This window comes from Lissotriton helveticus, chromosome 1_1 (genome assembly GCF_964261635.1).
Source record: "Lissotriton helveticus chromosome 1_1, aLisHel1.1, whole genome shotgun sequence".
In the NCBI taxonomy this organism is placed as follows: Eukaryota; Metazoa; Chordata; class Amphibia; order Caudata; family Salamandridae; genus Lissotriton; species Lissotriton helveticus.
In genome coordinates this window covers 1,035,736,300-1,035,751,414 of record NC_136057.1, presented here as the reverse complement: position 1 = coordinate 1,035,751,414, position 15,115 = coordinate 1,035,736,300, and the positions used below count along the sequence as shown (strand labels likewise).

At 44.1% G+C, this 15,115-nt stretch overlaps 1 protein-coding gene and 1 long non-coding RNA gene across 5 annotated transcripts in view; one reads left to right on the top strand and one right to left on the bottom strand.

Moving 5' to 3' along the window:
- The window catches only part of LOC144820216 (uncharacterized), a 159,430-nt gene that overhangs the window by 70,332 nt on the left and 73,983 nt on the right, over positions 1-15,115 (bottom strand). The window lies entirely within an intron of this gene.
- Positions 1-15,115, top strand: part of FLNC (filamin C) — a 201,131-nt gene that overhangs the window by 172,489 nt on the left and 13,527 nt on the right. For all 4 annotated transcript variants that reach the window (XM_078677798.1, XM_078677808.1, XM_078677804.1 and 1 more), the window contains 8 exons: positions 261-464; positions 1,215-1,367; positions 2,265-2,387; positions 4,417-4,656; positions 6,957-7,235; positions 7,510-7,647; positions 10,648-10,763; positions 14,079-14,211. In XM_078677798.1, the coding sequence (XP_078533924.1) occupies positions 261-464; positions 1,215-1,367; positions 2,265-2,387; positions 4,417-4,656; positions 6,957-7,235; positions 7,510-7,647; positions 10,648-10,763; positions 14,079-14,211 (1,386 nt within the window). The remainder of the gene's footprint in view (positions 1-260; positions 465-1,214; positions 1,368-2,264; positions 2,388-4,416; positions 4,657-6,956; positions 7,236-7,509; positions 7,648-10,647; positions 10,764-14,078; positions 14,212-15,115) is intronic.

Below are 15,115 nucleotides of genomic sequence, written 5' to 3'. Positions count from 1 at the left end.
AAGTCCTAATAATGTCAGGTGCCTGCCTCCTTCTGTTAACCAAGGAACCTTAGGTGTAAAGATTACGTGAATTGCCAATATAAACAAAATTACTGCCACCACATATGTCAGATAACTTTACCATACAATATGCCAGAAAGAACTGACATTGTTTGTGCCAGAAGAAAATGATTTTACTTGCGCTTGCAGACTGTAAAGCAGAAGGGTAGGTGTATTCTGGCTCTTAAGTTCTATTTGTCTCCTTCCCCCCTTCTTTCTAGGTATTTCATTTACCCCGAAGGAGGTGGGAGAGCATGTGGTGAGTGTGAAGAAGAATGGCAAACATGTCACAAACAGCCCCTTCAAGATCACTGTGGGCCCATCTGAGATTGGAGACGCCAGCAAGGTGAAGGTGTCAGGGAAGGGTCTGGTGGAGGGCCATACCTCTGAGATATCCGAGTTCATCGTGGACACCAGGAATGCTGGTAAGGAACTGACAAGACCACCTAAGTGTGGAAATGAAATGTGCGCGCCACACCCTACACCCAGTGTAGCCAATATTACAACAATTCTGAAGGTCTGAATTGTCCACAGGAAGCGTTTTCAATAATGTATGCATTTTCCCTCCCCTTGGACAGGAGGGAAAAGCCCAAATGCAAAAGTATTCTTTATGGAAAGAATTCAAGAAGAAAATAGTTCTGTGAGATCTTTGAGAATAACCAGGGTCCATATGCTCACCTGATGTTTCTGCCACCATATTTTGAGGGATTGTGATATCTACACCTACTTGCTTTGCATCTCCACCACTTGCAGAATTATTCCACTACCTAGCACCATCTGTGGATCAGAGAGGAGCATCATTTGGGTAAAGACCTGGCAGGAGGGGGGCTATGGGGGTGAAGCTTCACAGTCATAAGTGTGCTTCCCAATACCATTATCGCTGTTTCATTGTCAGCTCAATGCTCCATTTTCTTACGGGGTAGACTGGGAGCTGACAGTAGCTTTTTTTTTGCAGATATGCTACACATCACTCAATACATTATCAAAGAGATAGTCTTTGTGAAATAGCCATTCTCTGCTGGAGCTGAAGCCAACATCAGTGGTTAGTTCGTGTGATGTTGCAACTCATCTTACCAGGCATTAGTCTCTTATTTAGTTGTATTCTGTTAAAAGGAGGAGGATGAGTAGTAGGGGAGCTGTGTTTTCATAAATTATTTTTTCTCACCCCTTTTTAGGATATGGTGGCTTGGGATTATCGATTGAAGGTCCGAGCAAGGTGGATATCAATTGTGAGGATGTGGAAGATGGGACATGCAGGGTGACCTATTGTCCAACGGAGCCTGGAAATTACATCATAAATATTAAATTTGCAGAGAAGCATGTGCCAGGTAAAGTAGAGGGAGCAGAATTATTTATGTTGTTGGTCGTCATTGGGGTAGTTAATAAAGCCCCGTCACTCATAGAGGAGGCAGAATGCAAACGTTTGATGATTGTTTGCACATCATGGTGGTGGAGGACACTTTAGTGCATCTAGATGGGGTCCATAATGTAGGGATGAATGCTCCATAAGCTTTGCAGGACAGCCTGCATCACTTATGTGCAATGGATGGGGTCAAAACATATGGACTATATAGTTCAATATGTTACATTTGTGCAAGCGTCCTGATCTATCGAAAAGAGTATTTTGTACACATGTTGGATTTGCGCCACCGTTCAAGAGTTAGAGCACATGAAGGGGAGGGCTCCATAAGTCAATGGGACTCACAAACGTAGTTGTGAAATGGCCTTATGCCATGTTTAACAATTTCTAGCAGGCTTACCTTTTTAGCCAACAACACTTAGGTTGCTTGAAAAAGACCTTGAATAAAGTGTTCATGCCAAGAAAGCAGTGAATGGCTAAATGAGTCAAACATGTTGTGCTGTTACTTGGCAGCACAACATGTAAGGAAGTTCTGCACATCCCATGGTGGACATATGTCATGACTATGAGGGGGAGGGGCACATACCTCATGAAAGAATTGATTGTGTAAATCCAACAAGAAAGGGCGTGTGTCTTATTGGGGAAGGTAGAATACATTGGGAGAATCTAAAACTCATTGGATATGCATCATATAAGAGAGGGAAAGAGAAAGTTTCACAAGTTTAGCTGGCAGAGGTCTCATGAGCTATTGGAGAGAGTTACAGTTCTGCAATGAAGCACTCTTAGTAGTATTCAAGGGGAATCTCTTCCTGCTCTGAGAACAAATTGCTCTTGACCCATAACTTCATTTTTTCTTTTCCTGTAGGGAGCCCTTTCACAGTGAAGGTCTCTGGAGAGGGTCGCATGAAGGAGAGCATTACTCGTCGTAGACAGGCACCTTCCATCGCCAGCATCGGGAGCACATGTGACCTCAACCTCAAGATACCAGGTACACTCAGTACGATGATGAGGAGGGACCCAGCAGAGGGGAGGGTTTAAAGAGTAAAGAATTAGCTCACCTCCTACAATGTTACAGTCTGTTTCTCATTGAACACAAGCTGAGGCTGCCCTGGTACTTTAGTCATACTTCACAACCCAGACCTCCCAACCCTTGATAGAATCTGTAGATCTGTACTTTGCCTTTTGACCATCCTAAATCATCTTGCATGTTTGAATCCTTGAAAAAGAAGCATTAGGGCCTTCCCATGAAGTGGCACAGTCACTGGTGAGGGAGAAGAAGAGTATGGACATTCTAAGCAGTGCACTTACACTAAGGGTAGAATGGAGATAGATTTGCTATGGACTATCTATTGGGGGAAACGTTTAATGGGCCAGTAAGGCTGATGTGCAGGGTCAGTTACAAGACTTATCAGAGCCATCTTATGCACTTTGGACAAATTGAGCTGTTTCCTAGATCGAACTGGATAAGGTGAGAAAATTCTTCAGCAGGAAAAGATGCCAGGCCAGTTCACTTAATTTGGATTTTAACAAATTGCGCTGAAAAATCTAGACTTGTTCAGCATTATGATTGGGAGAGAAACTTATTTGAGAATATTCTCTAGTAGTAAGAAGCCATCCAGAAGTAAGAATGGACATAAGATTGGATTGAGTAAGTGAAATGTGAAGTCCATTGGGTCACATTGGACACAAAACAAAATCATACCCTTTAAAGCAATTTAGGTTTCTGGGCATCTCAGATACCATTCCAACAAAGCTTGTCACTGGGGAAAATCTGTAGATACCAAGTGCATCTATAGGGTGGGTTTGGACAAACCATTTTAATTCCCCTTGCACATAAGCATCTCAAGGATCCTCAATTCCTCTAAATATCTGCTTACTAGTAAATTATATGAATGCAGTAACAAACATGCAGGGTGCACCTGAGATGCTCCAGCTGTCTACGGATTTGCTGCTGAGCACATATTTGTAAATGTGACCCATTTATTTCAGATCATATCTGGAGAAGGAGCTGCAAGTCGTCTGATACTTTTATCACATAGTGCCACTTTCAAATTCAATCTTCCTCTTAATAAGAAATCAATACTATAAAAAGCACCTGAATCTGCAAATCATAATGCTTTTATCCAAATTAGAGTCTATGGGTCAACCCTGAAAAACAACCCAGTTGTATTATTATAGTTAAACTTCGACTTCAGCAGATATTCTGGCTCATCGTAAGTGTTGCGGCTCTGCTGGAAGCACTCCTCCTGACAGCACAATATTAAAATTTAATGGAACGTACTCTCACCGATCCCTTTATAATGCTGAACCTAGTGCCCAGACTTCCCTTCGCTATGATTGCAGAGTTGTGGTCTAACTCAGTCACTGTGAGTTGTGGCCTCCTTCATAGCCTTGACCAGACGTAGGCTTCTGAAAGTGGTAGGATGTCCTTTAATGAAGAGTAAGGCAAGTAGAAAGCTTGTGAGGCTGGGCCGGAGGATGGAGGATTCCATGGTGGGGTCAACAGTGACTACACTCTTCACTGGAAAGTTATTAGAGGAGACTATTAGGGGACATCAATGGCCAAGTCAGCTTTGAATCTTTCCTGCCTTTGAAAGCCTTGGAAGGGGAAATTCAGTTTGTTTTTCAAGGATTCTTCATTTCATTATATTTTCCTACTTGCTGAACTCTTTATTGCTTCCTTCCCGATCTTTGTCTCCCTCTGTTCTTTTTCCGCAAATTTTCTCTCTCACAAACCCTCTTTTCTATCCTTCCTTGATCTCACTTTCCTCTTCTCTTCACTTCCTCTTCTTCAACCGTTCTCTTTCTTCTTCCTACTCTATGTTACCCTCTCATTTTCTGTTCTCTCACTGATCTCTATCACTTGCTATATTCCACACACACTTCCCCTCTTTTCATCTCTCTCTCTGTATTGTCATCTACTCTTTGCTCCCTCATGTTCTCCATCCTTCTGTGCCTCTCTTTCCCACTCTCTCTATTCCCTCCTCTCTCTCTCTTTCTCATCTCGCTCCCCTCAGGGAACTGGTTCCAGATGGTTTCGGCCCAGGAACGGCTGACCCGCACCTTCACACGCAGCAGTCATACCTACACGCGCACTGAGAGAACTGAAATCAGCAAGACCCGCGGCGGCGAGACCAAGCGGGAGGTGCGGGTGGAAGAGTCCACGCAGGTCGGTGGGGACCCCTTCCAGCACGTCTTCGGGGACTTCTTAGGGCGTGAGAGTCTTGGGACCTTCAGCAACATCGCCAGGCAGGAGGGTGCGTGCCACAAGCTCAGGCCGAAGGCCTACTTCAACATCCTACAAGGAATGCCTCCTGCCTGTCACAAATGCAGACTTGGCCCAGTCCTCTTTGACAATACCACATGTTAAAGGGCCAGGCATAAACTAACCTAATAAAAGCAGCAGTAGAATTGGGACATTTGCCTAGTATGTGCATCCCTCTAAAGGACCAGTGAGGTTGTGTAATTACTAGACTTGTGTCAGATAAAGGTCTCAATTACAGTTTGGTGAAGCCGGAGCCCCACAGTCAATTACATTTGATGAAAGTACTGGGTTTCCAATTGTAGAGCACCAGCTTGTTCCACTTGTCCTGATGACCTATCTGCAACAGGGCTGCAGGACTACTATAGAGCTTGAAGTGGCATTAGCCCCACACTACAATGATTTCCATGCCTAGGTCCACCAGCAAGGTGAACTTGGACAGGGAGAATAACATTTCCCTAAATATCAGGGCCATTGTGTGTGTTTTTCTTTTCTGAAACAAACTACTGCTTTAAGAGTTGGCTTCAGAAAAACAAAAAATGAATGCAGAGTGGGCCAAACAAAGATATTGCATGCTCAACATTAGCCTCTGCCATCAGAGCATTCACAACGTTGGTGGAGGCCTTGACCATAGACAATCTATCAGGCTGGCAGGCTGCTCGCCAAACTGAAATCGAGACCCAGAGTCTGATATGAGACTCACTCTTCCTTAGACTGATGGCCATTCAGCAGCAGCAATCTGTAAGTAATTATGTAGATGTGTTTGGCTGTAGACACTGCATGTTTCACATCAGCAAAATTAACCCGTCACGTGTGTTTGCTTATTTTACTGGCTAGCCATGCACAACATGGCACAATGTGTGCTAGAGGCACCTATGTTAACCCCACACCCCCTTTCCCCACTAAAATTATTGACAGCAGGTCTTTCTCTGCCTGCACCAGAAAATAATGGAAATACAGGAAGGGAAATGAAAAACCTTATCCAGTATGGGTAAAAGGGTTCTCAAAGCACACATGGAAGCTTTCACGCAATGTTGGATAGAATAATGTTGAAAAGTGCAGAAGAGGAGGTTAAAATGCAAGCATTGGTGAGAGTTTAATGTCCAGTTCTCTGGGTGTGTCATATTGAGTACTTTGTCTAGTTCTAGTGACTTCATTGGTCACGTTGTGTCCAATCCTGGAAGCTGGATTGTGAGTGGTGTCAAGATGTACATTTCAAATTAACAAAAGGTAAAGCAGGGTGGAGACAGTCCAGATGAAGTTACCACAAGGGTGCAAGTTCTGCACCAGAAATCGTAGGCGGGGAGATGCATAGATATTTACGATAACTAGTCAGTGAATAGAAAGGGGGTGTGTTGGAGACATTTGCATACCTCCGTATACCTCAGGCTCTTCAGCGAGCCTTTGTCCCAAGACAAGACTTGTGAGGATAGTCTCAGGAGTATGATAAAGAGGGTATGCTAAAAGCACGTAACTGTCTCTTAAAATTAGTTGGACCAAAACTAGGGTGAGGAAAAATGTGATTAATGTGTAAGAAGGACAGAGAGATAAGATAGAAACAAGAATCACAAAATAAGGAAATGTAATTGTGTTATCAAATTGATGAATATGAAATAAGGACCAGAGAAAGAATTGATAAGATTGTTGCATAGGAAAGTAGAAAAAAAGTAGAAGACGGAAAAGAATTGATAAGTGCAAGAGAAGGAAAATCAGAGGTTTTGTAGAGTTGATTTGATTATAAGTGAGATGTAGAAGGTGGAAAAGCTTGGTTAAATGCAGTGAAAAGACGGAAGAGGAAGGTAGAAAATCTGACAAAGAACATGCATCACTGATGACATTTCACAACTAACAGCAAATCCTCAAGGTTGTCTCAAGCTCTATCTAAGCTTTCCTTCAACTGAGACAGTTTCTGCTCAGGGCCATTTGATCAGACACCTTGAATTGAATTCCTTGATTAATAATACACCAAGTAATGATGTGCTTACTGAACATAAAGTGTCAATGTTTGATGTTTGATAAGGAAATACATTCCAAAAGTCCCCTTGTGGTCTTTACCTGAGGTATAGATATTACGCTCTACTCAAGTTGACTTGCCCTGCCCCCTATAGCCCAGTCATGGGAGAGCAGGAATACGCACACCGTTCTTTCCCATTCTGAATAGCCAGTCTAGTTAATGGTGAAAACCCACACCCTAGTCTACAGGCCCACCCTGACCCCCTCCCCCCACTGCTTTGTTAGAAACACTCGTAATATTTTTTTTAAAACCATCTAACCATTGTGTTCTCTCACTGCCAGGTGTTACCGGAGAAGTGGGTTCTCAGGACATGACGGCCCAGGTGACCAGCCCCTCGGGAAAGATGTACGATGCTGAGATCATTGACGGAGAGGACAGCACCTACAGTGTCCGTTTTGTGCCGCAGGAGATGGGGTCACACACAGTCAATGTCAAGTACCGTGGCCAGCATGTACCAGGCAGCCCCTTCCAATTCACTGTTGGGCCAATGGGTGAGGGAGGCTCCCACAAAGTACGTGCCGGAGGTACCGGCTTGGAGAGAGGCGTGGCAGGAGTTCCAGGTGAGGATCCAGATGCACAAGTTCTTGTGGAGGTTTGAGGATCTGTAAGGAACCATGTCAAAGAAATTGGAGGGGAGGATGGGAGCAAGAGATTACATCTTATGGCAAGATGCATCACCACAGTAGCCTTCCATTTGAGGGCTATGTGCATGCCTAATATTTTCTGTAGATTGTCAAGATTATTTATATGCGGCCTAGGTGACATGACAAGGGATAAGTATATTGGTATCAAATCAATTGTCTAAAATCAGACTTCTCAATTTTTCTTATCCAGCTGAGTTCAGTATCTGGACGAGAGAAGCTGGAGCCGGTGGTCTCTCCATCGCTGTTGAGGGTCCCAGCAAAGCAGAAATTGCATTTGAGGACAGAAAAGATGGTTCTTGTGGTGTCTCCTACATTGTACAGGAACCAGGTAAATGGACCTCTGTCTTGTATACTAATTCTCTCACCCAACACTGTCAGTCTGCAGTACGTCCCGATTTGACTTTGGGATCAACAAAAAAGACTGTAGAAGAAGTTGTATGTGCATTGAAACACTGAATGTACATTATGACATGGAGAAATGTGCAAAGGGAGGCTGTCTGTACAACTACATGTTATGTGCAGACATCTTTAGGGCATGGACTGGTTATTCTCCATTGAGAGGCCTGCAGGTTTCCTCAGAGATTGCATGTGCCACAACTCTTGGAATGCAGGTAACTCTGATGCGAAGACTGATGTGTGACAGATGTGGGAGTGCAGATTTTTTTTTCAGAGAGTGACTGTGTGCACTGTCCTTGTAAGAGTGCCGGCCGCGTGAGGGAGCCTGTATGGTCATAAAAAATGGCATTCCAAGTGTCTGTGGGTTGATGTTTTACATGCCCTAGTTATTGGAGTGCAGATGCCTGCAGAAGGAGACTGGGTGTGCACTCGTCTACAGAGTGCAGGTATCTGCATAGCAAGCCTGTGTAACACCCAGTACTGAGAGTGCAGGTATCTGCATAGCAAGCCTGTGTAACACCCAGTACTGAGAGTGCAGGTATCTGCATAGCAAGATTTTGTAAGGCCCTGTACTTAGAGTGCAGGTATCTGCATCGCAAGCCTGTCTACGACCCAGTACTGAGAGCGCAGGTATCTGCATAGCAAACCTGTGCATGACCCAGTACTGAGAGCGCAGGTATCTGCATAGCAAGCCTGTACACGATCCAATACTGAGAGCGCAGGTATCCGCATAGCAAGCCTGTGCACAACCTAGTACTGAAAGTGCAGGTATCTGCATAGCAAGCCTGTCTATGACCCAGGACTGAGAGTGCAGATCTGCATAGCAAGCCTGTGCATGAGCTAGTACTGAGAGTGCAGGAATCTCTGGGGTGAATACTGGGAGCCTGTTACCGGAGTGCTGATGTCTGTAGGAGACTGAAAGAGCCGAACAGCAAGAGTGCAGGAATCACTGTGTATTTATTTATTGAATTATTTATAGAGTTTTATATAGCGCGAACGTGACCCAAGGGTATCAGAGCGCGTCACAGTTACATGAGGTACAGTTTAGAGTACAACGGGTATAGCAGCATTAATATATATATATATGATTCCGGTACATGTCTTTTTTAACAGTTTCAACAATAACAATTTTAGGATCGGTTTAGTGAACAAACGTGTAACAGTATTACTATCCAAATGGTTCAGGTGTGTACTTTGCGTATGTTTTACATCAATACTTGAGAGTAGTAATGTACAGTTAAAGAAGTTGTTGCAGCTTAACTGGTGAATTTTATCTTTACAGTTGTTGTTGATCTGTAGAGGTATCACCTACATCAGCTCTAGTTGGCAACAGCCTTTGGTTAGTTTTGGTGTCTTTGTGGTTATCTGACCGGACTGTGCGACATCCGGCTATTAATCAAGATGCCGGTGAGGAACAGTCTTGCCTAGGGAAGGAACTTGCTCATTAGGAACATCTTCGCTTCCCTCTTGAATGTTGCCGTGCTTGGAATTTTTCTAATGTTTGGAGGGAGTGAATTCTAGATTCTGGGGGCCACCCTGGAGTATGCTCTGTCATTCGTTATCTTCTTCCAAAAGATGGGTGGTTTCAACAACAGCTCTCTGGCACTCCTGGCTGGTCTGCGTCCCCCTGATAGCTCAATCTTCTGGACTAGGTACCTTGGTGTTTTGTATTGGACCGCTTTGTGGGTAATACATGCCAGCTTAAGTTGAATTCTGGCTTCGTATGGTAGCCAGTTTAGCGCTTTCAGGTGTGGGGAGATATGGTCTTATTTTCTACACCATGTAATGAGTCTTGCGGCCACATTGAGACAGGCTTTTAGTGGTGCTGTGGAAATTTTTGATAGACCTGTTAGTGTTGTACATCCATATTCATTCCTTGAAATAACTAAGGACTGAACTGACAATTTGAGGTCCGCCGTAGTAATGAGTGGTTTCACTTTTCTAATATAGTTCAGGTGAAACCGGGTACTTTTTGCCATTGATTTGATGTGGGCTTTCATGTCTTGGTTCTTATCAAACATGATTCCCGGTGATTTAGTCGAGTCAACTAGGGTAGTGGTGTAGTTTAGCGCTGTGATCAGTTTGGTCCATTCCTTAACATTTGTGGGGTTCTTTGGCGGTGATACTAATAGGAATTCCGTTTTTTGTGCACTTAGCTTCAGATGATTGCAAGTTAACCATTGTAGTGACACTTTTAGGCCTCATTCATTGTCTTGATGCCTTCCAGTGACACGATCTTGATGTAGATCTGAGTGTCATCTGTGTATATGTGATAGGATATGTTTGCGTCTCTGAGAATTTCTGTAAGGGGTTCGACATATAGGTTGAATGGTGATGGAGAAAATGTTGATCCTTGAGGGGCTCCAATCGAATTCGGGCATGATAGGGATAGCGTCTGGTTGACCAGGAATCTTTGTGTTCTGGTCTGAAGGAAGGATTCAAACCATTTAAGAACATTTCCAGATAGTCCCATCCTGTCTTGAAGCCGGGCTACCAGTTTTTTATAATTTACCATGTCAAATGCAGACGACAGGTCAAGAAGGACTAGTAGACATGTTTGATTGTGATCTAGAGCCTGTAGCGCATCATCCACTACATGTAAGATTGCTGTTTCCGAACTGTGGCCTGGTCTGAATCCCAACCATGAGTACCATTGACTTGGATAATAATAAATATCTGTTATTTAGTGCCAAGATACCCTTGGGCGAGTGTGCGCTTTACAAATACACCTGTTATATTATGGTATGGCATGGTATGGTATGTTATGTTCTGTGTAGCAAACTGATTTTGCCCCAGTTGTGTGAATAGATCTACAGAAATGCCTGAATGTGTGTCTGCTGTAGGAGTTTTTATTTGTTTAGCGTTTGGGAGGTGGAGGAAATAAGAGCATCCTGGCTATCAGCTTGAGTCTGTACTTTTTGTCTCTTTTCAGGGGACTACGAAGTTTCCATCAAGTTCAATGATGAACAGATCCCTGACAGTCCATTCATTGTCCCCGTGGCATCGCTATCCGATGATGCCCGCAGGCTCACAGTCACCAGTCTTCAGGTAAGATGTCACTTCAGCTGTCACGACCCAATAATGCTACAGGTCTCCATCCTTCCCATTCCTCCATCTCTTCTAACCAATGAGTGTCCTGATGCCCACCTAACTTCATTCATCTTCTATGAAAAAATGCATCTGGGTGTTGGGCCCACTTGTACGGGTTATGGCCTTTACCCGTTGCACTTTCTCAGATGACTGCCCACAGCCCACACTGACAAATGTGGTCCTGAAAGAATGATGCCCTTTCAAGCCTTTAGCGCTGGTCTACTCAGACCAAACCCAAATGCTGTAAGCAACAGTTTTTGTTGGCAAGCGGACAATCATGCAATAAACTTCCAGCAGAGGCACAGATGGAGAGGGGGATGCCCACCCTGGGCAGCACTATTTTTAGGGGCAGTGGAGATGAGCAATTCAGGTTTGTCAACTACCACCATCCCCCTACCCCTAGGCCCAAGATGTCCGTCGGTCCCCTGCCCCCTGCCCCGGGCGGCAAACTTAGTGGCAGCCCGGGACGGCAGTAAGTCTAGCTACGCCACTGACTTCAGGGGCAATTTGATGATGTAATATATCCACTCTATCTGCTGGGAGATTAAGAAAGGACAGAGGCACCACATATATCGTGTAATTGGCCCCTCATGGTAGCTTATAAATGGTGGTTTATTCACAAAGGGAAGCCATCACCTTACTGTTAAACATGAATTTAAATTGCGTTAAATGATTTTCAGCCTGTAGCTCAAACAACACAGTCTGTTTATACAATTTCACATACAAATATATGTAAGACAATGAACATAGAACAAATGAGCACATCCCCCAGGTTTATAAAACACCTGGCTCTTTAGAGTCCTGAGGCCAGATTATGTGACTCTGATGGGCACCTTGGACATGATCATAGAATGACTCGTTAGAATTTTAGCCTCTGACATAATGTGGGGGAAGGGGAAGAAACACTGCTGCAGATCTGAGCAAAATAGCCTATCTTTCAATTTTTTAACCTTTTGCTGTTTAACGAAAGCCCCTAAAGTCAGAGTTGTTTCTTGAAGGGGTCAACTGGGAGCACTTTACTTCTAGATACATGAAAATACATAAAATCAACCCTTTTGTTAGTTGAAAATCTACTCAAACTCTTACCTCGTCCTGGTGAGGAGGCTGGAAGTTTGCTCCCACGCTTGCTGTCTTGACCTCCAGTTTAGAAGCAATACTTGCTAAATGCTTAATTTGAGCCTATGGTTTCTGGGGCTCAGCACCAGCACTTAATTGTCAACATCGGGCCTTGTACCAATCTGCCACGTGGTGGCGCTGCTAAACATGACTACTGACTGCCGCCCAAGCCATTCTTATAACTTTGGGGGCCTGGAGTAGGCTGAATTTTCACACTTGTAAGAGTGTGATGATTGGTAGGTGTGTTGCTCCTGCCATTGGCAGCACTGGCAGGGCAATGGGTGATGCAAGCTGCAGTGGCCTCCTGATGAGGGCCCTGGCACTTACTTTGTTTACAAACTTCGCATTGCCCATGCCTGACGTGCATCTGGGAGATGAAAGCCTTCACTTGGCCACTGCTCGCCAAGGTAGTGTAGGGGAATTGCTGATTAACCCATGGCTTCAGCTTCTGCAGTCACCCGACACGCCTCCAAATAGTTTCTCTGTATTCGTTCCCTGAACCAGCACTGAGAACCTTAATGACCCCACTTTCACGTGGTCCCCGAATTCTCCTCAAAGCCAAGGTGTGAAGCCTCAAGGGACCACAATTCCCATCCACGGTCAAACGCAGTTAATCCTTTCCAGGCTTTGCAGAGGGACAATGGTAAAATGCTTATGTCTCCACAGGTCCAATAATATTCATTGAGTCTTTTAAACATTTATATTTTGCTCAAGTCACTCTGTCATTCCTCACTGTAGACATCCTGGCTTATGCTTTCATTTTAACTTCCCCTCCTCTAACACCAGCACCATAACATCAGTACAGTGAGACACCGGCAACAAAAGGCGTAATCAACTTGAATATCTTATTCCACATTTATCTTAGCTTCTTCTTCCCAAAAAATATGCAATTTTTGTTCCATTCTGTAAAAGTATTATAACTTAGGGGTTTATTTCAGGTTTGGCAGTACAGGAGCACTGCCATTAATCGGAGACGCTTCTGCTCCATTCTTTTCCCACTCCATTTAGAGATAAGGGAATGCCAGGTTTACACCGGCAGAGGTTTAAAAAAATAATATTCACTTACCTGATTGACGCATCTCTCCTCCGTCTCTCTCTCACGTCGTCCCTCGGCTCCGGCTGAAAGAAGGAAGCACCCAGGCTCCCCAGAGCCAATCACAATGCTGCAATGCAGCGTTGTGAGTGGTCTGAGCTCCATGGTTCAGTGCTCAGACGGGGAATGGGAGCCAGGGCATGTTCTCCACCCAGGCTATAATGCAGCCTGGGTGGACAACTTGCAAAGTGTACCTGACAGTTTGGCCAGATTGATTTTAGCTAAGGAGCCGCCACTGGTTTTATAGAGCGCGAACATAACCATCACAGTATCGGAGCACTGTAGAGAGAGAGAGCTCCTGAGGGTTGCATTGCAGTAAGAACTATTCTGATAGATACATCTGCCGTGTGGATTCCTCACCTTGTGAATATCCCCTTGCGTCAGAAACATTCGGAAATTCTTTTTGTAGCTTCGCGCCGACGTGGACTTGGAGATAAAAGCTTTGAAATAGCTCTTTTCTGCAACATCTCTTTCTAGCAATACTGCTTTGACTTCCTTCTTGAACAGCTTGAGTGAAGTAACTGCTCTCGTTGAGGGTGATAGGGAGTTCCAAATTTTGGGGGCAGATCCTTTGAAAATGCGACGGTGGGTTTTCTTTTGATAGTTTTACTTAACATATTAACCCACCCAACTTCATGATTGTAAACTTATATAGATGAAATGAATGTTTGAAGATGAGTCTATTAAAAACTGTGGGCCTCTTAGCAAGAGCTTTGGAAAAGCAATTTTTCACTTTTGCCCCTGTATTTCTCGTTCTGCCAGCAGTGTCACATTTTGACCGCTTACAACTTTCATATTGTAGCCACTAATCATTCCATGCTTTGGGAAGTCCGAAAATAACTAAAAAGCATTTAATGGTAGCCCTGGGACTGAGTCGCTTAATTCTAAGTATGATGCTTGACTTGTGGCTAAATCTTCTCCAGCATTTTTAGCCTTCAGACTGACAGTATTCCTATAGGCAAACCCGTCTCTCAGGAAGCAACATGGACAACCAAGGGAGATGAGAATAGATCATGTCTACAACACTCCACAATGATTATTTCTCTTTTTATTTATCATTATAGGAGAAAGGGATGAAGGTGAACCAGCCAGCCTCCTTCGCAGTGCAGCTGAATGGTGCCAGAGGAGTGATTGATGCCAAGGTCCATACCCCGTCGGGGTCGGTGGAGGAGTGCTATGTCTCGGAGCTCGACAGTGGTAAGATGAGCGTGTGTTTCTAACCTGTTTGTAAATATCATATTCCTCGTAGCAAGCTGAGGATGGGATTCCAGGAGCCCAGAACCAGGGACAGTAAGGCACATTTATAGAGCATATTTCCTTCTTACTAGAGAAAGGTAAAGTTTCAAACTCGATGTTGGGTGAACTTCCAACTTCACACAGTTTGAGAAGTTTGCTGACTTTCCCATCTTTGCTTTTCGGAGACGTTTTCCACAATAAAGGTTTTTGCAGGCCTATTTCCTCCAAATGGAAGTGGGGCATTTGCAGAGGGTTTCTCCCTAACACCTATTAGACACTTTCTTCCAATAGTTGCGTTTCTAAATAACATTTTGTTATCTATTCAAAGTTCACACAGACTGCAAAGTTTAAAACAAATCTTCAGACAAAGTGATAAAGGAAACCTCTCACTAATTTATTACTAGGTAGTATGTCTCCATCAGTCATCAGCTGAATTTAGGGATTCTTTGCAGATGTGCAATTAAAACAAATCTTCATCTTAATGTGCAGCAATATTGGTGAGTCTGTTATCAGAACCCCATGTATCTTTGCTGATTCGTAGCCCGAGTGGCAGCACCCTCAGCTATTTGAGTACTGATCTCTATACAGCCCTGAAACTGATCCACTATTTCTATATTGGGGTCTTCACCCAGCTGTGCCAGTGCACTCGAATCTTGACCTGCAGAGCCTAGTTATATTTCTGCGATAGGACTGTACACATATCTGGGACAATGCACCTCAATCTTGACTTGCATCGTTGATTGATATACTGGCGAAACCTGACATGCAGATCTGTCAATGCTGCCAATAAACCACAGTGATTATGTTAAGCACCCCTGTTATTCCAAAAACTAGGAGCCCCACACAGATCTGACATTGCCACTGA